Source organism: Notechis scutatus, chromosome 14 (genome assembly GCF_049901735.1).
Source record: "Notechis scutatus isolate UNSWTSFEM ecotype Mainland chromosome 14, rNotScu1.2, whole genome shotgun sequence".
NCBI classification, from domain to species: domain Eukaryota; kingdom Metazoa; phylum Chordata; class Lepidosauria; order Squamata; family Elapidae; genus Notechis; species Notechis scutatus.
Genome location: NC_142022.1, coordinates 6,106,617 through 6,132,852, shown reverse-complemented (window position 1 = coordinate 6,132,852; position 26,236 = coordinate 6,106,617). Strand labels below are relative to the sequence as shown.

The following is a 26,236-nucleotide window of genomic DNA, read 5'->3' as shown; positions in this document are numbered from 1 at the left end:
ATCTATCTATCATCTATCTATCTATCTATCTATCTATCTATCTATCTATCTATCTATCTATCTATCTATCTATCTATCTATCTTATCTGTCTATATCTTTCATCAACTATTATCTATCTATCTATTATCTATCTATCTATCTCAATCTCTATATCTGTCTTTCTCTCTGTCTCTCTTGCATTTCAGACAATTCCGCCGTTCCCTGGAGGGCAACGGGAGAGGTAAAACCTCGGGGGGAAAAAATTCATAGTTAGTTGCTTTTTATTTGATTGCTAGAAAATACAGGGAAAAGACTGGTGATTAAAAAAATAGCCACTGCCCTCTCTAATCGCACGTCAACAGCATAATGAGGCATCCCATTTCCAGTGCAAAAACACCGATTAAAAATAAATCTACCTCTTTGATGGTAAGGGGGAAAGAAAGGTTTTTTTTAAAACAAACAAGCAAACCCAAATTGCTCTTTCAATATATGATTTATACTCGACATGAGGAAACAACGCAAATAAAAGCTTTTTGAGTTTCGAGCCTGGTTGCTTTTTTGAAGGGGCTGTGAATGATTCGGAGGGGGGGGGCCCGTTTGGGGATTTGGCATGGTCCTTAGTCACACAGGGCTTAAGTCTGAAGGAGCCACTTTCGATCACTTTGCAAGTGTTGGAAGAATTATCCTTCTTGGTTCAGTTCCAAGTGGGGAAGGAAGACATTGAAAACACGGTGACTGCTTGGAAAGATGGTTTAATGGTGGACAGGATCACATGCCTTGGGTGAAAAAAGAAAGAAGGGCAGAGATGCTGGGAGTCCCTGGGGTTTTATACCCTCTGTTGGGATTTGAATTTGGGCTTGCGTTCTGATTGGTTGTCAGACTCCCATGGGGCCATGCAGGGTCAACTCTGTAGGCTGTCCTGAGTCCCAGGCTTGGTTGAGCCTTGCTGGATGATGATGTCATGAAAGGGTGTTTAGGCAATTCCTACTATGGCTTTACCTGGAGTAGATCTTTGTTATGTAAAATAGACTAGCCTAGGTCAGAGTCCATTAGCAAAGGTGTGGAGGGGTGCTGAGTTTCTGCCTCTACTTTTCTTTTTAGGGGAAATATTCTGCCTTTTTAATATTTCCTAGGATATTTCATTTTTTTCTAGGAGAGGGGTGGGTGCTAACATCCCACACAAGGAAAACAAAAAAAAAGAAGCATCTGAGAACTGGGGTTTAATTTGGAGCACAACGGGGCTGCCGCTTCCCTTACATCTTTCATTGGATTTGTCAAGAGGGGCCTTCAAGATGAATGACCTCAACCATCACCATATCCACCTCTTCTGGTCCCTGGCTGGCTCTGGAGAGCGGTCTTTCCTTTTCGTTTCATAAAAAAATTGGATTCATGAACAGGGAAAGTTGCAAGTACTGTAGTTCTCCACATTCAGAGTTAACCGCGGCACTGGAAAAAGTGACGTGTTTTTTTTTTTCACACTTAACCGACCGTTGCGGCATTCCTCATAGTCACGGGATCAAAATCCAGAACTCTTGGCAATTGGTTCATCTTTATGACGGTTGCAGTGTTTAATGTGGCCCTCTTCAGCAGCCATCCAAAGTTATGACGGTGCTGAAGGAATGGATTTGCCACAAAGAGGGACACACCTGAAGGCAGTACAAGAAGCAACAGATGGAAACTAATTGTCATGCCCCTGTGACAAGGAGTGGAAGTGTGGCTCCAGAGGTTGTGGACAAAACTGGGGAAGGGCACAGGCCAGTTGGGCAGTCAGAGGAAGAGCCAGGCCCATCCCCTCTCCATCCTAGGGCACACAGGGAGGAGAGGATAAGGGAGAAACGTAAATGGGGTGGTCTATGGGGGAGGAAAGGGCCTTGATCCCCTTCACGTGCTGCAGCTGGGAGGACTGTTTAAAAGGACAAACTCTGCATGGCCCAGTGCTGGAAACAAAGCGTGGAAATATCTCTGGTCTGTCTTTCCTCTCTTGAGTTTGGTGTCCTTCCCAGTGTGTATTCCGATGTCTTCAAGCCCTTATCTTGCTTGGTTCCCTTAATTGCTTCAGTGTGGTTTGTGTTGTTTTTTTCTATTTATAATTTATAGGTATTTTTAGTTTAAACGGCATTTCCTCCTTTTTGCAACTGTTTGTGGGGGAGTTTTTTTTTGTCTCCAGTCACGGATATTTGGAGCTTTAAAGCCAAGTTGAAGGAATTAAAGGGGTTTCACCTGTTTTTTGTGACTTTGTTGATTTTGTATCCCACTCTGGGTCATCACACTAATCAAGGGGAGAAGTAACCTGGAAGTAAGTAGAAATTTCCTGAGTGTTAGAACAATTAATCCGTGGAACAACTTGCCTCTAAAATTTGAGGATGCTCCGTCACTGGAGGCCTTCAAGTAGAAACCAGTCTGAAGTGGTGTAGGGTTTCCCTGCCTTAGGTTGGACTTGAAGACCTCCAAGGGCCCTTCCAACTCTGTTATTCTACAATAATATTTCATAGAGGTTTAGTTTTCCTAGGAAGTCATTTTCCTGATCTGGTCTACTTTACAAGGCTGGATTTTCTCAGAAAACCCAGGGCAGCTTTCATTACTTATGGAATGGAGCCAGAGAGCAGTGGTCCATTATGAACTGGAGAAGCCCAATTAAAACCCCAAGCATGTAAGGGGTTGACACCATCCCAAGGCTGCCACAGTTAGCCATGATCAGCCTGAAATAATTTAAATAACATAGCTCAGATCTTGTTTTCAGTGACTGACAAGGAGCTTGCACCTTGGTGGGATTTTGCTGCGGTTTTAGTTGATTTTAATTGGGAAAGAGTCCTACTTGTAAAAAAGAGAAACTGTCTGTGTCATCCAGAGATGGATGGAAGCACAGCCGAGGATCAAAGGCAGATCAAAGGCAGTTCTGTGACAGTATCGAATTCTCTGGTCGAGAAGATGGCAGGGGATTAACTCTGCTGTGTGAACCAGGTTCATTGATCAGCTAAGTTTGTCTTCCAAACTGGCTTAGCCAGGATCACATACCCAGCGTCATCCTCTCTTGTTTGAAAAAAAAAAAGCCCTGGTGAGAAATGAGCTTTTGAAGGACCACGTGGACAAAAGTGATTTATGGAAAATCAAAACAAAGACACTAGAAATATGAGCCAACAACTCTTCCCCCCCACTCTCAACAATATCTCCAGGGACCTAAAAGAAATGCCCCATAGATTTGGCCCTAGCTGACCCGAAAACTATAGTAAAAAAAACAAAAAAACATATCGAATTATACATATATTAACAGCAGCTAGAATTGTATTTGCTCAAAATTGGAAAAATGGTAAAATTCCGACAGAGGAAGAGGTGATTGAAAACATTTGAATGTGCAGAAATGAACAGATTAACATTGGCAATTAAAGAACAAGAAGAAACGGAATATTATATGATATGGGGTTTATTTTATAAATGGTTGGAAAATAAAGAAAGAAGTTAAATGAATATAAGTGGGGAAACAGCCTTGAGGGACAGAAGGAAGGGAAACGATGAAGACAATGGTCAGATAACAGAGGTCCGAGTCCAGGACAGGAATATAACATAAGTAAATCTCCCTCTAATTCTCAGGGAGGTAAAGGGAAGCGGGGAAAGGAACAACACAATCAGACTTGCAGGATTCTGTTACCCCATCTTTACAATAAAAGTAGTCCTGATCTACAAGACGTTGGGTTGTTACTCGGATTTACCTTGAAGGGCTGGCAGGGACATAGTGTGGTGCTCATAAGTTGTGCCAGGTTTTAGATTCAATGCAAACGCAGTTCCCCTCTGCAACTTATTAAAGCAGCTGTGTCTCTTCCTGTCTGCAACTTATTAAAGCAGCCATGTCTCTTCCTGGCTGCAATTTATTAAAGCAGCTGTGTCTCTTTCTGTCTGCAACTTATTAAAGCAGCCATGTCTCTTCCTGGCTGCAACTTATTAAAGCAGCCATGTCTCTTCCTGGCTGCAACTTATTAAAGCAGCTGTGTCTCTTTCTGTCTGCAACTTATTAAAACAGCTGTGTCTCTTCCTGGCTGCAACTTATTAAAGCAGCTGTGTCTCTTTCTGTCTGCAACTTATTAAAGCAGCTGTGTCTCTTTCTGTCTACAACTTATTAAAGCAGCCATGTCTCTTCCTGGCTGCAACTTATTAAAGCAGCTGTGTCTCTTTCTGTCTGCAACTTATTAAAACAGCTGTGTCTCTTCCTGGCTGCAACTTATTAAAGCAGCCATGTCTCTTCCTGGCTGCAACTTATTAAAACAGCTGTGTCTCTTTCTGTCTGCAACTTATTAAAGCAGCTGTGTCTCTTTCTGTCTACAACTTATTAAAGCAGCCATGTCTCTTCCTGGCTGCAACTTATTAAAGCAGCTGTGTCTCTTTCTGTCTGCAACTTATTAAAACAGCTGTGTCTCTTTCTGTCTGCAACTTATTAAAACAGCTGTGTCTCTTCCTGTCTGCAACTTATTAAAGCAGCTGTGTCTCTTTCTGTCTGCAACTTATTAAAGCAGCCATGTCTCTTCCTGGCTGCAACTTATTAAAGCAGCCATGTCTCTTCCTGGCTGCAACTTATTAAAGCAGCCATGTCTCTTCCTGGCTGCAACTTATTAAAACAGCTGTGTCTCTTTCTGTCTGCAACTTATTGAAACAGCTATGTCTCTTCCAGGTCGTAAATCAAGGACTAACTGTGGATGTCTCTTCTCTTCTCTTCTCCACAGCGCCAGTGGCTTTCTTTGTCAACAGACCGTTGTTGTCCAACAACAGGACAAGGCTCAAAGCTGTCCTTTGGCTACTCAGTAACCTTTTATTTTGGTCTCTAGACTGGGCTAGTCTGCTTCTGAGACAAAAACCCCATTGCCAGGCGGGCACATTTCAAAGCTCACTTCTCTGCCAGGTTGCTCCGACATTTCCCAATCTAATATTCTCCAGAAAACTTGCAAAAGGTCAGGATATTGTGCGAAGGACATGTTTGATTGAGAATAACATTCATTTCTTGTTCAGTGGCAGCTGTAAAGATTTATAGATGGGGAAAAAAATTCAGTGCCTTGGAATCCTATATTGGTTTTTCATGGGGTTATCAAGAACATCAGGACAGCCTCTATCTCCCTTCCTTTGGGGAGGGGGTGCCTTAGTCTACACCCCTATTTGCAATATCCTGTCGTCTTTAGTTCTTTACTATAAATCATCATCATACCCACCCGAGAATCATGCAATTAGCTGATTTCACATTTGAATGACTCCATCCAAATTGTGCTTCGAAATGCTGATTGTCTCTGGAGTCAGAATAAAGGAAACAGAAATTTCTTTTCCAGTCTGGATATTTTACATCTCTCTTTTTGAAGGAAGATTTGAGAGAAAAAAACCCTTGAGGTTTTGTTATTTGCAATCTGAATCCAGCTCAGGAGACCTCAGCAAGTGTCTCTGTTATTCTCTGGCTTAAATGATAATTTTCAGTGATAATTTATTTCCATGGTGTGTTTTTTTCCATCGTTTTTCCTTTATATAAATGTTTGTCAACTTTGATCATTTTAAAATATGTGGATTTCAACTTCCAGAATCCCTCAGGCTAGCTAGCTGGGGAATTCTTGGAGTTGAAGTCCACCCATCTGAAAGCCTGCTGGCTGGGGAATTCTGGGAGTTGAAGTCCACCCATCTGAAAGCCTGCTGGCTGGGGAATTCTGGGAACTGAAGTCCACCCATCTTAAAACATGCTAGCTGGGGAATTCTGGGAGTTGAAGTCCACCCATCTTAAAGCATGCTGGCTGGGGAATTCTGGGAACTGAAGTCCACCCATCTTAAAACACGCTAGCTGGGGAATTCTGGGAGTTAAAATCTACACATTTTAAAGTGGCTCAGGTTGAAAAACACTGCTCTGTATCATGTATTTTAAAACTTGGTTATTAGAAGTTTGGAATTAGAAAAAGAGAAATGGCAAATGAGGTCACCAAAACATGATTTTAGTTTTCTTTTCCCATGTAACCATGGGAACTTTTAATAAATATACCAACAGCTGGCATAGAGGTAGGGAAGAGAGAAAAAATGATTTGGGTCTTTTTTTAACCTGTCCTCAAATCAGTCCACAAAAGGGGGATTACAGAAATGTGGTTTTGGAGGGGGGCAAATCTTCTCTGTCGTGGCCCCCAAATTCAAATTCCCCGATGGAATAAGGAGTTCTCTCTTATAGCTTGTCACTATTTTTGTTAAAAAATAAAACACTATCTTGTTTAGTTGTGCGATTTTACAGTGCATTTCGAGTTATTATAACGCTTATGTGTTCATTATCACTCTTACTAGCTCCCTTTCATTTTTAAAAATTAAGTTTGTGAGATGCTTGGAGGGTTTTGTTTGAGAACAGAAAGGACAAGGCTGTTTTCAAGTGTCTAGCTGCAAAGATGAATTCATAAATAAGGCATTACTTACTGGGCTTTATAGCTAGCAAGAGATTGATGTTCATCCCATTTCCCCGTTTGTTTTGTGCGGGGGTGGGGGTGGTTGTGAACAAATCACCATCTAGGCACAAATGTGTAACAGAAGGCGCAGACATCCAGAGCAAAAGGGTGGCACAAATCCATGCCGGCAGGGACATTACACTTCGGGAAAAACTGCAGAGAAGAACAACTAGGATGATTTAAAAGGCCTGGAGATTAAAACATATGAAGAATGGTTGCAGGATTTAGGTTTGGCTTGTCTAGAGAATTGAAGGACTAGGGCAAAAGTGCTATTCCGCGGGTTCTGACCAGTTCTGAAGAACCGGTAGCGGACATTTTGAGTAGTTCGGAGAACCGGCAAATCCCGCCTCTGACTGGCCCCGCCCACACCGATTCTCCGCCTCCCGAGTTCCAGCTGATTGGCTGGGTCTTCTTTGGTTGCCCTGCACAGGAGGACAGAGCTGGAAAGCAGGTTAGTGGGGTGTGGAGGGAGTGGGATTTTGCAGTATCCTTCCTCCAGGAGTGGGGAGGGAAGGGAGATTTTGCAGTATCCTTCCCCTGTCACACCCACCAAGCCACGCCCACAAAACCGGTAGTTAAAAAAAAACAAATCCCACCACTGTACTAGGGGTGACATGATAACAGCTTCCAATATTTGACGGGCTGCCACAAAAAAAGAGGGGGATCCCTTATTTTCCAAAGCACCTGAAGTCAGGACAAGAAGCAACAGATGGAAACTGATCAAGGATAGAAGCAACCTGGAATTAAGGAGAAATTTCCTAACAATGGAGAACAATTAACCAGTGGAACCGCTTGCCTCCAAAAGTTGTAGGTGCTCGATCCCTGGAGGTTATTAAGAAGAGACTGGACTCTCTAGAATGTCTGGAATGGTATAACTCTTACACTGCAAAAACATATGGACGACACAACTCGACCAGGGCAAAGCAATAGACGCAATCTACATAGACTTCTGTAAAGCCTTTGATTCAGTGGTACACGACAAACTACTCCTAAAAATAAAATCCTATGGTATATCTGGACAACTGAATAACTGGATAGAAGCATTCCTGTCAAACAGACAACAAATGGTCAAAATCGGGAGCGTCCTATCAAATCCAGTACCTGTCAATAGTGGTGTCCCCCAAGGCAGTGTTCTAGGACCAACTCTCTTCATACTCTACATAAACGACCTCTGTGATCATATTAAGAGCAATTAGCGTTCTCTTCGCTGATGATGTAAAGCTGTTCAATACCACAGACAATACTGCTACCCTACAAAAAGATCTTGACTATGTATCTGAATGGTCAAACAAATGGCAACTTCAAATCTCAACAAATAAATGCTCTGTCTTACATATTGGCAAAAAAAATCAGAAAATAAAATACAAGCTGAATAGTCAAGATCTTGTTGATGACCCAAGCTCTGTAAAGGACCTGGGAATACTCACCTCTAATGATCTAAGTGCTAGAGCCCACTGCAACTACATAGCCAAAAGGCATTAAGAGTTGTTAACCTAATCCTACATAGCTTTTTCTCTGGTAATATCACACTACTAACCAGAGCATACAAAACATTTGCTAGACCAATACTCGAATACAGTTCATCAGTCTGGAACCCTCATTACGTATCTGATATTAGCACAATTGAGAAAGTCCAGAAATATTTCACAAGAAGAGTTCTCCACTCTTCTACTCGTTGTAGAATACCTTATGCCACCAGACTTGAAATTCTAGAACTAGAAAACCTTGAATTACGCCGTCTTCGGTCTGACTTAAGCATGGTATATAAAATCATACATTGCAATGTCCTACCTGTCAATGAATACTTCAGTTTCAACCATAACAACACAAGAGCACACAATAGATACAAACTCAAAGTAAACCGCACCAAACTTGATTGCAGGAAACACGACTTCAGCAATAGAGTGGTCAATGTCTGGAATACTCTACCCGACTCTGTAGTCTCTTCCCCAAACCCCAAAAACTTTAACCTTAGACTGTCTACCATTGACCTCACCCCTTTCCTAAGAGGTCTGTAGGGGGCGTGCATAAGCGCACCAACGTGCCTACCGTCCCTGTCCTATTGTTTCTCTTATTCTTTTATTTTTTTCTTATATATACCCATTTCATGTATTCACAACTATGTATACACTTATACTTATTATCTTGGAAACAATTGACAAATCAAATCAATCAATAAATAAATAAATAAATAAATAAATAAATAAATAGTCTGCTTGAGCAGGGGGTTGGACTAGAAGACCTCCAAGGTCCCTTCCAGCTCTATTCTGAATTTTTACATAAATTCGTTTGTATTTGGATCAGAAAACACCTCTCTTAACTCACTAACTCCGCGTCTCCCAAGCGGTTTGTCTGCAATTTTTCACAGGTCCTTGAAACTTTCCCGTTCTCTCTCCCCATCAATAAAACTGCCCTTGTGTTTTATCTGCGCTTGTTAGTCACAATCGCACAATCTACTGCAGGCAGTCTTTGACTTACGACCATTCATTTAGTGACAGTTCAAAGTGACAACGGCAGTAAAAAAGGTGACTTACGATTCATCCATCCGTTCTCACGGCTACGCAATTAAAATTTAGGGCATTTGGAAACTATCCATATATTTATCACGGATGGAACATGTTGCAAGCTGTCCAGAGTTGTTTGATAGCAGATGGACGGCAAATAAATTTCGTAATAAACAAATAAAATAAAAGATCCTAGGCTGATGTGAGCACCGTTTGTGACCTTCCCAGCTGGCTTCCAACAAGCAAAGCCCGTAGACGAAGCCAGATTCGCTTAATGACTGTGTGATTCACTTACCAACGGTAACAGCAACAGGAAGAATGGGATTATATTTTGCCACTGCATAAGACCGCCTGGATTCTGGAATTTGGGAGCTGTGTCCAGGGATCTCCAGACAATCTGCAAAATAATATCAATAGCACTCAGACTTATATACCGCTTCACAGTGCTTCACAGCCCTCTCTAAGCGGTTTACAGAGTTGGCCTCTTGCCCCCCAACAATCGGGGTCCTCATTTGAATGACCTTGGATGGAGCCAACCTGGAGCCGGTCAGGATCGAACTCTTGGCTGTCAGCAGAGTTAGCCTGAAATACTACATTCTAACCACTGGGAGGGAGAAAGGGAGGGAAGGACAAAAAGATAGAAAGAAGGAAGGAAGGAAAGAAAGAAAGAAAGAATGAAAGAGGGCAGAAGCAATAGCACTTAGACTTACATACCACTTTATAGTGGTTTCCAGCCCTCTCTAAGCAGTTTACAGACTCAGCCTATTGCCCCCCCAACAATCTGGGTCCTCATTTTACCCACCTTGGAAGGACGGAAGGCTGAGTCAACCTTGAGCCTGGTGAGACTCGAACTGCCAAATTGCAGTCAGCCAGCAGTCAGCAGAAGTAGCCTGCAGTACTGCAGTCTAACCACTGCGCCACCGAGGCTCATAATAATAATAATAGTATCATCAAATTAAGCACCTGATTTAAAAATAAAAGTCTCCAATTTTTGGGGGGTGAGTGGGGGGAGGCAACAGCTCGAGAAACCCCTCAAACGGCAAACCCTGTCTTAACCCAACCCATTCACTTGCCTAGACATGAGTGTCTTCCTTGGTTACTTGGTAACAGGTGAGGTATCACCTGCCCTATTATGTCACTCTAAGCACCAGCTAGGAAATGGGAGGTGAATTCATTTGCCACAGGAAAAAAAGTGAGCGCCCATTGCAGGTACTGGGGGGGTGGGTAGGTGGGTGGGTGGGAAGCTGGCTGGATGGGTACCCCCCTTTTCCCTCCCGCTCTGCTGGACCCAGGCTGGGGTCTAGGGTGACTTGGATCTGGGCCAGCCAGGAGAGCAAGGTGGGATGCCTTTGGGGAGAGGGTCTGAAATATTTTCTTCCTTGCTTTAGGGACCTCTCATCGTCCAGTTCTTCTCTCTTGATTTGGGGGTTCTGATCATTAAAAAAAATGTCAGAAACCCCCAGCCCCAATTGGCCACTTTGGAGAGTCAGTGACAATATCGCCAAATTTCAATTCCTTCCTTCCTTCCTTCCTTCCTTCTCTCCCTCCTTCCATGTACCTCCTTCCTTCCCTCCCTCCATGTTCTTCTTTCCCTCCCTCCTTCCTTCCTTGTCTCCCTCCCTCCGTGCCCCTCCTTCCTTCCTTCCTTCCTTCCTTCCTTCCTTCCTTCCTTCCTTCCTTCCTTCCTTCCTTCCTTCCCTCCATGTCCTTCCTTCCTTCCTTCCTTCCTTCCTTCCTTCCTTCCTTCCTTCCTTCCTTCCTTCCTTCCTTCCTTCCTTCCTTCCTTCCTTTCTTCCTTCCTTCCCTCCATGTCCTTCCTTCCTTCCTTCCTTCCTTCCTTCCTTCCTTCCTTCCTTCCTTCCTTCCTTCCTTCCTTCCTTCCTTCCTTCCTTCTCTCCCTCCTTCCATGTCCCTACTTCCTTCCTTCCCTCCCTCCATGTTCTTCCTTCCCTCCCTCCTTCCTTCCTTCTCTCCCTCCCTCCGTATCCCTCCTTCCTTCCTTCCTTCCTTCCTTTCTTCCTTCCTTCCCTCCATGTCCTTCCTTCCTTCCTTCCTTCCTTCCTTCCTTCCCCTCCATGTCCTTCCTTCCTTCTCTCCCTCCCTCCATGTCCCTCCTTCCTTCCTTCCTTCCTTCCTTCCTTCCTTCCTTCCTTCCTTCCTTCCTTCCTTCCTTCCTTCCTTCCTTCCTTCCTCCATGACTTTCCTTCCTTCCTTCCTTCCTTCCCTCCATGTCCTTCCTTCCTCCTTCCTTCCTTCCTTCCTTCCTTCCTTCCTTCCTTCCTTCCTTCCTTCCTTCCTTCCTTCCTTCCTTCCTTCCCTCCATGTCCTTCCTTCCTTCCTTCCTCCCTCCCTCCCTCCCTCCCTCCTTTCCTTCCTCTCCAGTTCTGAGGGTTGAAGTGCACCCATCTTAAAGCATGCTGTCTGGGGGATTCTAGGAATTGCAATCCACCCATCTTAAAGCATGCTGGTTGGGGAATTTGGGGTGTTGAATTTCCACCCATCTGAAACGTGCCAAGAAACACAACCCCAAAATGTATATGGCACAGAATGATGGGCCAGGATTCCTAATTCTTCTACCCAAGCAGGAATTCTTTCCCCCAGAAACACAGGGCCGGGAAGAGAAGGAAAGGAATCCCTTGCTATCTATATTTATGAACTTTTGCACAGACAAAAAGTCTCAGCCCCGAGGGGGTTTCCCTATCTAAATTTCAGTAGAAGAGAGAGGCAGTGGGAAGCCAGGAGAGAGAGACAAAACTAATCAGGGCGAAGGAAAATGCATATTAATTGGGGCGATTAATCATTTTGTGCCAACTGATTAAATTTAAATGCTTTTGCAAAATCAGGGGATCTTGATGGGAGCTCTTTTTAATTTGCTGGCAAAAATTGCTTTCACAAATAAATGCCATAATTCACAGTTCCCTTCATTTGATATTTCCTCCCTTTAACCAAAAAAAAAAAAAAAAAAAAAGGGGGGGTTTGGAACAAAACAAACAAAACATTTAAAAGCTTTTGTGTTAAAATGTGAAAAGGCATCTTGAATGGATTTAATCCGCCCTAAATTTTGGGCAACTTTGCTGCTTGAGATTCTACAGTGATAGTTAAGGCTGACTCAAGAGCTGGCTGCGGAGCAGCTTTAGCCAGGTCTGCTTAAAAACAACAACCCTATAGGGCAGGGGTGTCCAACCTTGGCAACTTGAAGCCTGGCGGACTTCAACTCCCAGAATTCCCCAGCCAGCAAAGCTGGCTGGGGAATTCTGGGAGTTGAAGTCCGCCAGGCTTCAAGTGCCAAGGTTGGACACCCCTGCTATAGGGTAAGGCAAAGGGCTAGTCCTTGTCCCTTGCATCTGGAACTGAGCAAACAATGGTTTAACCACAGCCTTTCAGTGATTTCATGGCTGAGGTAACACTGGGGTGGAGATAAACTACTAAGTTTGGTCTTGGCCCACATTGAGAGTTTCCGGTCTTCAAAGGTTTGGGTTGCCTGCTAGACTTGTGAGTCTTCCCACATTGGGGGGGGGGGGAGAAGCAGGTTCTTTTCAGCCTCCCCCCATTTCTCAGATGGTTTCTTCCTCCCACCCAGAAAGAGGCTTCTGGTTTTCTGCTTTAGGCAGAGATTGATGGAGAATTCCTTGTGGATTTCTCTTTTGGGAGAGCAGGGGGCAGCTGCTTGGGGGTGTGGGGTGACTGTGGCTGGGTAGGTCTGGGGGGGGCATTTCTTTAGTATGACTTTCTTTTGGGGTTGAATGATGGGCGAGGGGAGAAATCCAGGGATTCTGCTGGTGGGTGGAGAGAGGATTGTGCCAAGGAAGAAGGAAAGTTTCTTTATTCGAGGCACCCCGGTATTATGCCACGCTGCTTCCACGGGCATTCGCACCCCAATTATCATTTTATTTTTTTAATCCAGCTTTTATTATGTATATAAATCTCTCGTGACAGAGAACAGGTGGCTGTCATGCCTAAGGCGGGAGTTGTTGTTGTTGTTGTTGTTGTTGTTGTTGTTGTTGTTGTTGTTGTTGTTGTTGTTGTTGTTCTTCTTCTTCTTCTTCTTCTTCTTCTTCTTCTTCTTCTTCTTCTTCTTCTTCTTCTTCTTCTTCTTCTTCTCCTTCTTCTTCTTCTTCTCCTCCTCCTCCTCTTCTTCCTCTTCCTCTTCCTCTTCCTCTTCCTCTTCCTCTTCTCCTCTTCCTCCCTTCCTTCCTCCTCATAGCACTGATGATGTTATCTAGTAGGGTAATGAAATGTCTGCAAGAAAACCACCAAACTCAGAGAGCACCAATGACTCTACAGTTCTTTTCCTCCTCCTCCTCCTCCTCCTCCTCCTCCTCCTCCTCCTCCTCCTCCTCCTCCTCCTCCTCCTCCTCCTCCTCCTCCTCCTCTCTCCTCCTCCTCCTTCTTCTTCTTCTTCTTCTCCTCTTCCTCTTCCTCTTCCTCTTCTCCTCCTCTTCCTCCTCTTCTTCCTCCCTCTTCCCTTCCTCCCCCTTCCTCCTTCCTTCCTCCTCATAGCACTGATGATGTTATCTAGTAGGGTAATGAAATGTCTGCAAGAAAACCACCAAACTCAGAGAGCACCAATGACTCTACAGTTCTTTTCCTCCTCCTCCTCCTCCTCCTCCTCCTCCTCCTCCTCCTCCTCCTCCTCCTCCTCCATCTCCATTTTTCCCCCTGAAAAGCGCTAAGAAAAACTCCAGATGGCAGGGCAAGATTTGGAGGAAAGCGAGTGGGATTAATGAAGAAGGACAGAGAAGGGGACCCTGGCCAACAACACAGGTCCACCCCAATCGCGCTAAAGGGGCTCCAGGGAAAGATTTCACTAAAGAAACAGGAATTATTCTCTGTTTTTTTTTTCTCCCTCTCTCCAGATATGCCCGTAGGAAGTCGGCACTGAGAAAAGACAAGGACATCCTAGCCAAGATGAATGAGGAGGAGCAGAATAAGTCAGCCCTTTTTATCAGGGTTAAAAACCCAGCCCAGCCGGTAAATGGGGGGCCAGGAACAAGGCGGGGAGAAGAGGGGGGTGGGTTGGAAAAGGGGGAAAGAAGCAGCCAATTTTTATTTATTTTTTTAAAAGAAGGGACTGAACAGATGTTTCTGCACTGCAAGTGGCTGGCATTTGAACAGAAATATTGGTTGAAGTGTAACAGAAGAAACATTCAACATTTGCTTCCCCCCCCCCCCTGTCTCTGATCCTGTTTATGCTTCTAAGACCCATTCTGGGTTACCTGCAAGGCTCTGCTTGGAGCAGTGATAAAAGAAGAGATTTGGACTGATAAATGTCTGGGGGGGAAAAAAAAATCGATTTTCAGTGCAGGAAGCCGTCAGCTTTCATGGATTGTTTAGCAACAGAAAATAAAATGGAATGTCCTTTTTTTTTTTTTTTCCATTTACACCCCATGACCTCGTAGGCAGTAGCGGGATTCAATTTTTTTACTACCGGTTCTGTGGGTGTGGCTTGGTGGGCGTGGCAGGGAAGGATACTCAAAATCCCCTTCCCTCCCACTCCACTAACCTGCTTTCCAGCTCTGTTCTCCTGTGCAGGGCAACCAAAGGAGAACCAGCCGATCAGCTGTGGATGTGGCTTGGTGGCGTGGTGTTCTGTGGGCGTGGCTTGGCTTGGTGGGCGTGGCAGGAAGGATACTATAAATCCCCCTTCCCTCCCCACCCCACTAACCTGCTTTCCAGCTCTGTTCTCCTGTGCAGGGCAACCAAAGAAGACCCAGCCGATCAACTGTGGGTGTGGCTTGGTGGGCGTGGTGTTCTGTGGGCGTGGCTTGGTGGGCGTGGCAGGGAAGAATACTATAAAATCCCCTTCCTCCCCACCCCACTAACCTGCTTTCCAGCTCCATTCTCCTGTGCAGGGCAACCAAAGGAGACCCAGCCGATCAGCTGGGACTCAATGGGAGGAGGAGAATAGATGGGGGCGGGGCCAGCCAGAGGTGGCATTGGCTGGTTCTCCGAACTACTCAAAATTTCCGCTACCGGTTCTATAGAACTGGTCAGAACCTGCTGAATACCACCTCTGCTCGTAGGCCTCAATTAGCTCTCATCCTCAGTCCTCCTCATCTGTAAAATGGGAACATGGCTTGGCCAACTTTTGGCACACTTTTGTCAGTCTTTCTGGGTTTGGGCATGTGTGTTTATTTTTGGAGGCAGAATTGTATTTTGCTGGCTTGCTGCAATGCATTTCTCTCCCTCCTGTCCCCGATTTGCAATTGCCCTGAATTGGTAGATTTGGGGGCTACCGTGACAGGTTTTGCAACGTTATGCCCCTTTATAATTGGGTATGACTAGTGTAATGAAAAGAAGGGCTAGGGGTGATATGATAGCAGTCTTCCAATATTTGAGGGCCTGCCGGAAGGAAGAGGGAGTCAAGCTATTCTCCAAAGCACCAAAATGCAGGACAAGAAGCAACAGATGGAAACTATAATGAAGGAGAGAAGCAACCTGGAATTATGGAGAACAATCAGTGGAATGACCTGCCTCCAGAACTTGTGAATGTTCCAACACTGGAAGTTTTTAAGAAGAGTTTGGACAACCATTTGTCTGAAATGGTGTAGGTTTACCTGCTTGAGCAGGGGTTGGACTAGAAGACCTCCAAGGTCCCTTCCAACTCTGTTATTCTGTTATTGTAGTAGACCTCCAAACTTCTGATATATTTGTTGGATTTAGGAGAGGCTTATAAGTACCTTTCCAATTTGAATGATTGTGGTGGCATAAATCAACCTTCCTTTCTCAGCATAGTCTACCTGTCGGGATTATAGAGAGGATTTTTTTTTCTTTTGCTAGAAGAGCAGGCTCCAAATTTCAGTCCGAGCATTTTCTCTTTGGAGGTGGGGTGGGGTTTGGGGTTGGATCTTTTATTCTCCTGCAGTAAATCCCATAACCGGCAGGTGATGCTACAGCACCATAGCAAACCTTCCGAAGTGTGAATTTCGCCTCTGTGTTTTGGAAGGCGCCTGTCTCTTTAAAAATGATCTTTGCAAAAGAAAAAAAAGGTTTATTGGGCAAGGAAGGTGCACCCCATATGTGCAGCAATGTTTGGCATGCAGAGAAGGTAGGCAACAAACAGCTGGAAAGAAGAGAAAACCGAGCGAGAAGGTTTGGTGCTAAAGATGAATCTGGTCAGATGAGAACAAAGTAAAAAAAAAACACCACAATTTCACACACCTTGTGTACGATGCCACCTTGTCCATTATGCCTGGACTTTGTTTTTTTCCTCAAGGAAGACTCCAGTTGCCTCTTGAAAAAAGCACCTTTGGAGCTGGTCCCAGTTATAGTTGTAAGTCAAGAGCTACCATTGAACTCGCTAATAGGAAGAGGACAGATGGGGTGTAGTGATGGCCACTGAGTTGAGACCTTTGTGTCTTCCAGGAGGAATTAAAGCCAGGAGACATTATTGAGATATTCCGTTCTTCTTGCCAGCACTGGGCCCTATACCTAGGGGAGCAGCAAGTGGTCCATTTGATAACTGAATGTAAGTATTTTAATCCCTGGAGGTGGGAAAGAGGATGGCTTTTTACTCCCCCATCAGCGAGATCAATTAACCACCGGAACGGCTTCCCTCCAGAAGTTGTGAATGCTCCGTCACTGGAGGCTTTCAAGAGGAGAACGGACAGCCATTTTGTCTGGAATGGGATATAGGGCAGTCATGGCGAACCTTTTTGTTGTGGCGTGCCAAACCGGCACCCACAATGCAATGCGACACCCCCCGTGAATGCACACACAACCCTCCTGCCCCTTACCTGCACGGCACATGGGTGTGCCTCTCAGCTGAATTTTGGCCTATTTGAAGCCTTTTTTGCCCTCCCGGAGGCTCGAGGGAAGCCTCTGCAGCCTCGGGAGGCCAAAAAAACAGGACCGTTTCGGCACTTCCGGTATTTCCGGAAGGCCCAGTTTTCAGCCTTCCGAGGGTACAGAGGCTTCCCTCGAGCCTCCAGGAGGACCAAAAAGGCCTCAAATGGGCCAAAAATCAGCTGGGAGGCATGCACAGTGCAGGTAAGTTTGGCTGGGGCTCGTGTGACCGCATAAATGGCTCTGTGTGCCTCCTATATAGGGTATAGGATCTCCTGCTTGAGCAGGGGGTTGGACTAGAAGACCTCCAAGGTCCCTTCCAACTCTATTATTCTGTTAAGCAATAATACTTTATTGTTGTCAAAGGTCACAAAATCTATGCCAAAGCCAAATGCGTGGCACCAATACACTCTTGAATATAACAGAAGGAGAACGTTATGTTTTGGAGGACGGCCAGTGCAAATTTGGGGTGACCTTGGCATGGAGATGGAACCCAATGTCATTTCCTCGTTGCCCAGGGTCTTTTCAGTGGTGGGATTCAGCCAGTTCACACCGGTTCAAGAGAACTGGTTGTTAACAACCAGTTTGGTGAACTGGTTGTTGGAAGAAATCATTAGGGCAGAGAACCAGTCGTTGAATTATTTGAATCCCACCACTCGGTCTTTTGCTGATTCGGGCAGCTTTTCTTCCTGTTTCCCAGGTGAACATTTTGCCGATGGCTCTCCCAACCCCTTGGCCATCTTATCCGAGAGAGTTTGCGTAAAGAAGGATTGGCTGGAAGACGTGGTCCGGAAGGACAGGTACCGAGTGAATAATAAACATGACGAGACCCACCCACCACTACCCCTCTCCAAGATCCTGTGGCAGACGGAGGAATTGGTCGGAAAGGAGATGCCGTACAGCCTGAGCAGCCAAAACTGTGAAAATTTTGTTATGGAGCTACGATATGGGCCAGAAATGAGTGAACAGGTGCGTGGCCTTGCGTGGGAAACATGTGAGGGGGAGGGTAGCCAGGTTGCGCATACAGAAGGGAAGGGAGGTTTGGGCGATTTGTAAGTTTGGGGCTTGCACGGCAGTGGAGTATATTGGTTAGAGAAGCCTTTCCTCATTCAGTGCTCATTTGGCAGAATACAAAGTCATTCCTCTCTCCATTTTTCCTTTCCTTTCCTTTCCTTTCCTTTCCTTTCCTTTCCTTTCCTTTCCTTTCCTTTCCCTTCCTTCCCTTCCCTCCCTTTCTTCTATTCCCTTCCTTTCCCTTCCCTTCCCTTCCCCTTCTCCTTTTCCTTCCCTTCCCTCTCCTTCTCTCCTTCCCTCTCCCTCTCTTCATTCCTCCCTCCCTCCCTTGAAAGCCAGTTGGAAGGGTCATAAAAGATGACCACATAACCCTTAGACACTGCAAACGACCCTAAATACATGCCGGTTGCTAAGCGCCCAAATTTTAAATCACGTGACCATAAGGATTCTGCAAGGGTCATAAATATGAGAACCAGTTGTAGGTCACTTTTTCCAGTGCTGTTGCAGCTTCAGTTTCTCTAAACAAATGGTTGTAAGTTGAGGACTGCCTTCAGGGAACCATTGTAAGTCACTCTGAACAGCGCAATCCCTTGCATAATTATGGAGCCCTGCTATTCAGGCCAGTGAGTTTTACTCTAAACTGTGCAATCTCATGGACATTTATGCGCAAGTAATTACCTCTGAGCTAAATGGGACTTTTTCCTTGGATAAATTTTGGAGGGCGCCCTAAAAAGGAGCAAGCACCTATTAAGCTATACCTGTAGTTTTGGTAGAAAGGAAGACTTCCATGCCAGCCTGCAAAAGAGACCTAAAATTAAACCAGACTTGCTGTTTTTGTTTACAAAGAGCGCCGAAATATCACAAGCTAATCAATGGATCAATTTTTATGATGCATGTACCAATCTATCACGCTGGTCAACCTGGCGTGCATTTGGGGAGGATTTTTGCTAATGCATTTTAGTAACGGGGAAGAAATATTTCCGCAGTCAATGGGAGAGACATGCTTATGTCTGAAAAATATAACCAACAACTGGCCAAAAACTGAGCCAATGAGGTTCGCCTCTCCTTTGCAAATGTTTGTTTCCTAGTGGTCAGAAAAAAAGCCATACAGGTAATCTGTGACATAACGACCACAATTGAGCCTAAAATTTATGTCGCTAAGCAAGACGTCTGTCAAAATCCGCTTTGCCCCATTTTACAATCTATCTTGCCACGGTTGTTACGCGAATCGCCACCGTTGATAAGGATTAGGAACACAACTGTTAAGTGAAACGGGCTTCCCCCATTGGTTTTGTTTGTCAGAAGGTCGCAAAAGGGGATCACGTCAACAGCAACAGTCATAACTATGAGTCAGTTGCCAATCGTCTGAATTTTAATCACGTGATGACGGGGAGGCTGCAAAGGTTGCGCCTGAGGGGAAAAACGGTCCTAAAAAGTCATGTTTTTCAGTGCCACTCTAACTTTGAAAGGTCACTAAATGTACTGTTATGAATCAAGAATTACCTGTATTTCATTCCAAAAAAAAACATTGTCCAGGTTGCTAAGACTGTTTCTGTTCTGACCCACGCCCTTTTCCGACAAATCAAACACTATCCGAAAAGAACAAAAATCTTGTGATGCTTTTACAAAATAATTAGCTGTGATAAGCACAAGCCTTGCCAAGCTGTTCGAGGCTTGCCAAAAGATAACAGACAAGAAATAATTTGCGATACAAGAATCTTCAAATACAAACTCAGGATACTGCAATGTCCACGAGGCTGAGGTTTCAAAACGTCTTTGCCTTCTGCAAAGAAAGTTAGTTTCACAGCTGGCTTTGATCTTCTTGAAGGAGGGCTCATTACCTTGCAGCCTTGCTCCCGAGTTGCCCGTGCTGTTGTAACTGCTCTTTCCTATGAGCAATCCTGTGCGCACGCACACTTGGCCCAGGCTCCTCGGGAACCTCCTCATCGCTGCTGCCAGCCCTCACAATCTCTGACGGCAGCAGTCCAGTCCCTGATGGTCCTGGCCCCTCATCTGAGTCCTCGCTCTCCTCAGCCATCTGTACCTGCTACCGGCTAACCACAACAGTTTCTCCCCCCCCCGCCCACCTTTCTTCTTCTTGAAATATTTTTATTTATTTATTTATTTATTGAATTTATATTGCCGCCTATTCGCCCGTGGCGACTCGAGGCAGCTTACACAATGTAAAACCCTATTTAAAACAAAAATAAAAATAAAAAAACAATTAAAAAAACTAACAAAAAAATCAAATAAAGGAGTAAAGAACAAAATTTGGGGGGAAAAAAACCCCAAACTCCTATCCCCCACCCCGCCGACATCAGACCACACTAGCCATTTGATGGGCTCCATCCCTCTCTGGGTTCTGAAATATGCTGTCCACTTGAGTTTCAGAAAGTGGTAATCTGGCAAGCAAATTCAGAATTTGATTTGCAGCCAGAAGTTAAGCCGCAGAAGGTCCCAAATGAGCCAGAACATTGCTATTTAGTATTAACTATTTAGAAAAAAAAATGTTTTATTCTCCTTTACAACTCAGGAAGAGCTTTCAGGCCAAGCGGCTCCCAGAATAAAGAATACAGAGGTAGTCCTCGGTTTATAATCACAACTCAGCCTCACATTTCCATTTGCTGAACTATCTTTTCTGCTGCGTTTTACGACCTTTGTTGCCACAGCTGTTAAGTGAATCACTGCAGTTGTTAAATTAGTAACCCGGTTGTTAAGCGAATCATTGATCTTAGCTTGTCAGAAGTACGAGCCAGTTGCCAAGCGCCTGGATTTTGATCATGTGACCATGAGATGCTGCAACAGTCATAAGTGTGAAAAATGGTCATAAGCCACTTTTTTTTCAGTGCTGTTGTAACTCCGAATGGTCATTAAACGAATCGTCTACTATCTGTAATCACTACAGAACATCACAAGAAATACTGCACCTCTTGGAAAGTTATTTATGGAGCAACAGAAACAGGAAGGGCCCATTGGGAAGTTTCTGATGAAAAACCCCAAAAGGCAAAAATCAGACAAAAAGAAAGCAGCAACAACAAACAGAAGGATGTTTTCCTTTTAAAGTTCAAGATCTTTCAGTAGAAACCAAGTAAATTAAACTGGGCCAGAATTTTTCGGATTTGAACGACATCATTCAAAAAAAGGAACAACACCCCCCACTTCCCCCCCAAAAAAACCCCAACAACAGCACTTGTTATTTGACAGTTTCCAGATCTCTGGTGCTGAAACAAACCTGCCTTGACTAAACTAAGAGTCCTTTCCCAGTGGGTGAAGGGGATATTGTCTCTCCCATATCCCCAGGACTTATAAGCATTTGTGAATGCTCCTTTTAAAAGCCCTTGATTTGATTTTAAAGGCAGACAACAGGATTTGCTGTTGGTGATATCTGCAGAACAGAGGTTTGCTTGCTTCCTGTTGAGAGGTGCTTGGATAAGTCAATACAACACAGTGGGAACTGCAACAAAATGTGGTAATGTGGAGTGATTGTGCTCAGGGTCCCCGCCAGCCAATGAGCCATGCCCTCTCTTGGACCATCTATTTCATTATCTTGCCCAGACAACAATTTACTGGAGATGTTAACCCATCGTCTCAGAGCCATCAGCATCTGAGTCGGTGGCTTCGGGTTAGGAGACATCAGACTTGCTCTTCTGGGCATGTTGGTGCTGCAGAATCCATGGTTGAACCCCGGAAGGTAGACAGAACCTGTTCCAACTTTGAAGACCAAAGTTGGTCTTGCATTGTCATGCAACGGTCCGTCAAAGAATTGACGGGAAGTCAACGAATTATAAAATTGGAACCAACCCATCTTCTGAAGGAAAACCAAGTCAACTGTCCATGAAGGTTGGCTGTCCAGCCTCTTTTTAGAAGATTCTAGGGTTGCAGGACCCACTACCTCTATAAACGCAGAACGTTCCATCAGGAAATCAATATTCATCTTCCATTGAAACAAAATCTACGTATTTGCAACTTCTGATCATTATCTCTAGTCCAAATTCCTTAGAAGATTCCTAAGCACCTTCCTTATGACTTCTTTTGATGTGCCTGAACCCCAATATCATGTCTCCCCTTTCTGTCATATCCCCTGATGGAACATCAGGAGATATGTTTAATATTTTTCCCTGTCAACATTTCAATAGTTGGCTGTTGTATATGCATTTATTTTCTGGATGCTTTTATGCGGTTTAGCAGTTTTAGAATCTGAGTCTCCCAGACTCACTGGATTGAATTGGGGGACTATTGAAATGGAATAAATAAAATAACAATACAATCATGGAAATCTCTCTAGGTCACACCCAACGGAGTCAAGGGTTGAATGCAAGCTAGGATTTTCAACAGGACGTTGGAGAGATACGTTCAGAAGTGATTCGTGTTTTTGCACTTACTGCTGAGTAAACCCCATCAAAGTGGGTGCAGTATAACTTGCAAGTAAAACTACCCAGGAACACACATGGATAATAGCATTCCAGCAATCACTCTAATTAAATCATGATTTATGAGTTGACAGTAGGTTCCCTTGAATAAGAGGATATTTTGAGGGAAGGTAGTAGCTGGCAATGGCTGCAAAAAATAGGGGGGGAAAATTGAACAAAGCTAAGGATGGAACAAAGCTTTGTAAACAGATCCTGGACCAGAGATGGACCACATCACCCTTTCAAAGTTGACCTTGAACTCATTTTTTTGAGGCCCAAAGGCCACCATTTTTTATGTGTCTGGTACGTTAGGGTTGAGGGAGCTAGGTAGGTCTTATGGAAGATAAAGATTAGGGAGGAGATGATGGGTGTCTTCTAGGACTTGAGGGGCTACCACAGAGAAGAAGGGGTTGACCTATTCTTCATAGCACCAGAGGGCAGGAGGGGAAGTAACAGTTGGAAGGTTATGAAAGAGAGACCCAATCTAGAACTAAGGAGATATTTCTGGACAGTGAGAACAATTATTCAATAAAATAGTTTGTGGGCGTTCCATTACTGGAGGTTTTCAAAAAATAGAGTGGGCAACCATTTGACCAAGAATGGTGTAAGATTTCCTGCCTTGAGCTGGGGGTTGGTTTGGAAGACTTCCAAGACCTTTCGTTCTACGTTCTACGTTCTACTCCTCTGTTTCTTTTCCATCTTTCAGGAAGAAATTAAACCGGGAGACCTGATTGAGATTTTCCGTTCTTGCTATCAACACTGGGGTATCTATGTCGGAGAGGGCAAGGTTGTACATTTAGCCCCTGAATGTGAGTTTCCATGGAAACCCTAACAGGCCCAGCATGAGGGTGTTTGGGACTCCACTGGTGGATCAAATAATAACTAACCATCATTATCTCAGTGGGACATCCACCGAGATAGTGGGGGGGAGGGCTGAGGGCTCAGGGGGTGGCCCAACAGGCGTTAACTAGGTTAGTTAAGAGACCTAGTGATGGCCTCCTCACCAGGGGAGATTGTTCAGTGCCAGCGCTCCTTAGTTTCCATTTCAACGTATTGTGAAAGCACGGAAAATGGGTTAATCCACTAACCAAATTAAAGTCTGCTGCGTGCAGCCAAAAGTGTTTCTCCTTCACGTTTAATTCACTTCCCCGTGTAATTTTGCCGGGCCTTGTTCTCAGCTCAGCCTGGTTACTTCACACTGGATTAGCCTAGATGAAAAGGGGTTTAGAAAGCTTGCAGTCCAACACGTCTCCGTATATTGTTATATCTTTAAAATGCTGTGTCCATTGTCTTACTGCCTGAGACTTTTGTAATAACGTTTTAGCAGATTGTAAGCCACGTGAGATGGGCAGCTGGTACTTTGAAGAGGAAAAAAAAAGGAAGGAAGGAATAAAAGGAATATCCAGCTTCTGTGTTAATGATGCAACGGATGCGGAATAATCTCATTTAAGCCCAAATATTGGTGGTTGTTGTTTTTTCTTTTAACTTTTAAAAAAACTAAAAAGATCAAAAGTTTAAGATGTTTTGGTGCTCTGTGAGATTGGGTGTTTTCCTGCAGACATTTCTGCAAACTAGATAAAATCAGTTCTAGCCTAGTTTAGCACTGACAAAGTTCTCTAGTTGGGTCATTAAACATCTGCAAGAAACCATCCAGAGGAAATTAAGGACCTGACAATCCTCCTCCTCCTCCTCCTTTCTAGCACTAATGATGTCCCTACTTGCATCAGGAAATGTCTGCAAGAAAACAGCCAAAATCAGACAGCACCAAGGACATCCTCTAGTCCTCCTCCTCCTCCTGTTCCTCCTCCCTCCCTCCTTCCCTTCTAGCACTGATTATGTTCCCTAGTTGGGTCATGAAACGTCTGCAAGAAAACCACCAAGCCCAGAGAGCACCAAAGACCCCCCTCATTTCAACCCTGAGCTGCAAATATTCTCCTTCAAGAAGCATGGATGTCCCCTCCCAGCATCCTCAAACAGTTGCCAAGGCGGAGCAGCGATGGCCAATCTGGTGGGGTGTTGCAAGTCCACGTGACCGTGGCGAGTGTCTATTGTGAACCGGGGTTGTGTGTGTGTTGTGTGAAGGCAACCTTCTTCCTTCTTTTCTTCCCGGCAGGTGACCGTCTTGCGAACGGGGCCGCCAGCGTCCTGGCGGTCTTGTCTGATCGAGCATATGTTAAGAAAGACTGGCTGGAAACGGTGGTGCGGAATGACCAATACCGAGTGAACAACAAACACGATCATACGTATCCCCCCCTGCCCCTAACCAAGACTCTGGAGCGGGCGGAAGAGCTGGTGGGCAGAGAGATGCCCTACAACCTGACCAGCCACAACTGCGAACACTTTGTCATGGAGTTGCGATATGGCATTGCGATGAGTGATCAGGTACGGGGAGAAATGGGTGTAGGTAGTCCTTGATTGACGAGGCTCAACGGGGCACCAGAATTTCTGTTGCTAAGCGAGGCGGTTGTTAAAACGAGCAGGGCCTGATTTTGTGACCTCTTTCGGCCTGGATGTTAAAGCGAATCCCTGCATATTTAAGTAAATCATGCAGTTCTTAAGTGAATGTATTTATTTAGAAAATTTATATTGCCGCCTACTTGCACATGGTGACTCACGGCGGCTTACAGCCGACACAAAAGCACATGGTTGTAAGTTGAGGACTATCTGCAGAGGTGATAAATAGAGCTGAGTCTACAATGACTAGAAAACTTCCAAGCTCCAACTCTTCCAACTTCTCTCCTCTCCTCTCCTCTTTTCTCCTCTCCTCTCCTCTCTTCTCTTCTCTTCTCTTCTCTTCTCTCTCTTCTCTCTTTCTCTTTCTCTTCTCTTTCTCTTCTCTTCTCTTCTCTCTCTCTCTTCTCTCTTCTCTTTCTCTTCTCTCTTCTCTTCTCTCTCTTTCTCCTCTTCTCTCTCTCTTCTCTTCTTCTCTCTCCTCTCTTCTCTCTCTCTTCTCTTCTCTCTCTCTCTCCTCTCTTCTCTCTCTCTCCCTCTCTTCTCTCTCTCTTCTCTTCTCTTCTCTTTTCTCCTCTCTTCTCTTCTCTTCTCTTCTCTTCTCTTCTCTTCTCTCTTCTCTTCTCTTCTCTTCTCTTCTCTTCTCTTCTCTTCTCTTCTCTTCTCTTCTCTTCTCTTCTCTCTTCTCTTCTCTTCTCTTCTCTTCTCTTCTCTCTCCTTCTCTTCTCTTCTCTCTCTCCTCTCCTCTCCTCTCCTCTCTCCTCGTCCTCTTCTCTCAACGTCATTCCCACCTCTCTCACATGACACCCCTCTTCTGCCATGCCTACCCAGGTTTTTCCCACCCAGTCACATGTGGTTTTTGTGGGAAATAAGTCTCTCTCCCTCCCTCCCTCCCTCTCATTTCTGTTTTTTTGTGTCTCAGGCCAGGTGAGGAGTGACTGGGAGGGGAAGGCGAAGGGCGGGGCCAGCCAGTGGTAGGATCACCCAACAGGGAGCCACAGCAGAGGGGCCCAAAAGCCGCATGCGGCTCCAGAGCTGCAGGTTGCTGACACCCATCTTAGGCGCTCCTCAGTCTTCCCAGGCCACTGTCTGTAAAACGGGCACAGCCGGGCGATGTGCTTTTCACCTCTTCTCTATCCTTTCTCGCAGGTCACGGAAGCCATAGCTGTGGGAACAATTGGCATGATGGGCGTGGCGGCTGCCATGATCCGATCCGCGGCCAAATGGCGCAAGCACTACAACGAATAGCTGGTGGGGAGGGGGCGGAGTCCTCCATGGCAGGATCTTTACCAGCTCTGGGGGTGTTTGGACTGCCTAGCGTCTTTTATTTGCCATATTGTTTTCAGACCACCAGACCAAAAATTAATCAGATTTTGTGGCAGGAAGCCACCACCCGCATCGTGCTTGGAGCCAATAAAACTCTCGTGAGGACTTAACACGCTTTATTTGGGGGGGGGGGGAGCAAATCCCTGTTTTTGGTGAGGAAGGACCGTGTTTTAAATTGGATGGCTGAATGTATTGCCTTTCGGGTGCATTCAGCACCGACTGTTGGAAGAAACTGGACTCAAGGGCATTGTGGGTAATGTATTAGCAATAGCACTTAGACTTATATGCTGCTTCACAGTGCTTCACAGCCCTCTCTAAGTGGTT

General features: G+C 44.9%; 1 protein-coding gene across 1 annotated transcript; it reads left to right on the top strand.

Annotated features, from left to right (window-relative positions):
* The first annotated feature begins 10,042 nt into the window (after nucleotides 1-10,042).
* Nucleotides 10,043-25,934, top strand: LOC113427550 (uncharacterized). Its single transcript, XM_087943731.1, has 7 exons — nucleotides 10,043-10,119; nucleotides 13,784-13,898; nucleotides 16,293-16,395; nucleotides 17,413-17,681; nucleotides 22,842-22,944; nucleotides 24,249-24,517; nucleotides 25,736-25,934. Exons 2-7 carry the CDS (start codon nucleotides 13,836-13,838, stop codon nucleotides 25,832-25,834), a joined length of 906 nt encoding a protein of 301 aa, XP_087799857.1. The 5' UTR covers nucleotides 10,043-10,119; nucleotides 13,784-13,835; the 3' UTR covers nucleotides 25,835-25,934.
* Nucleotides 25,935-26,236: the final 302 nt, after the last annotated feature.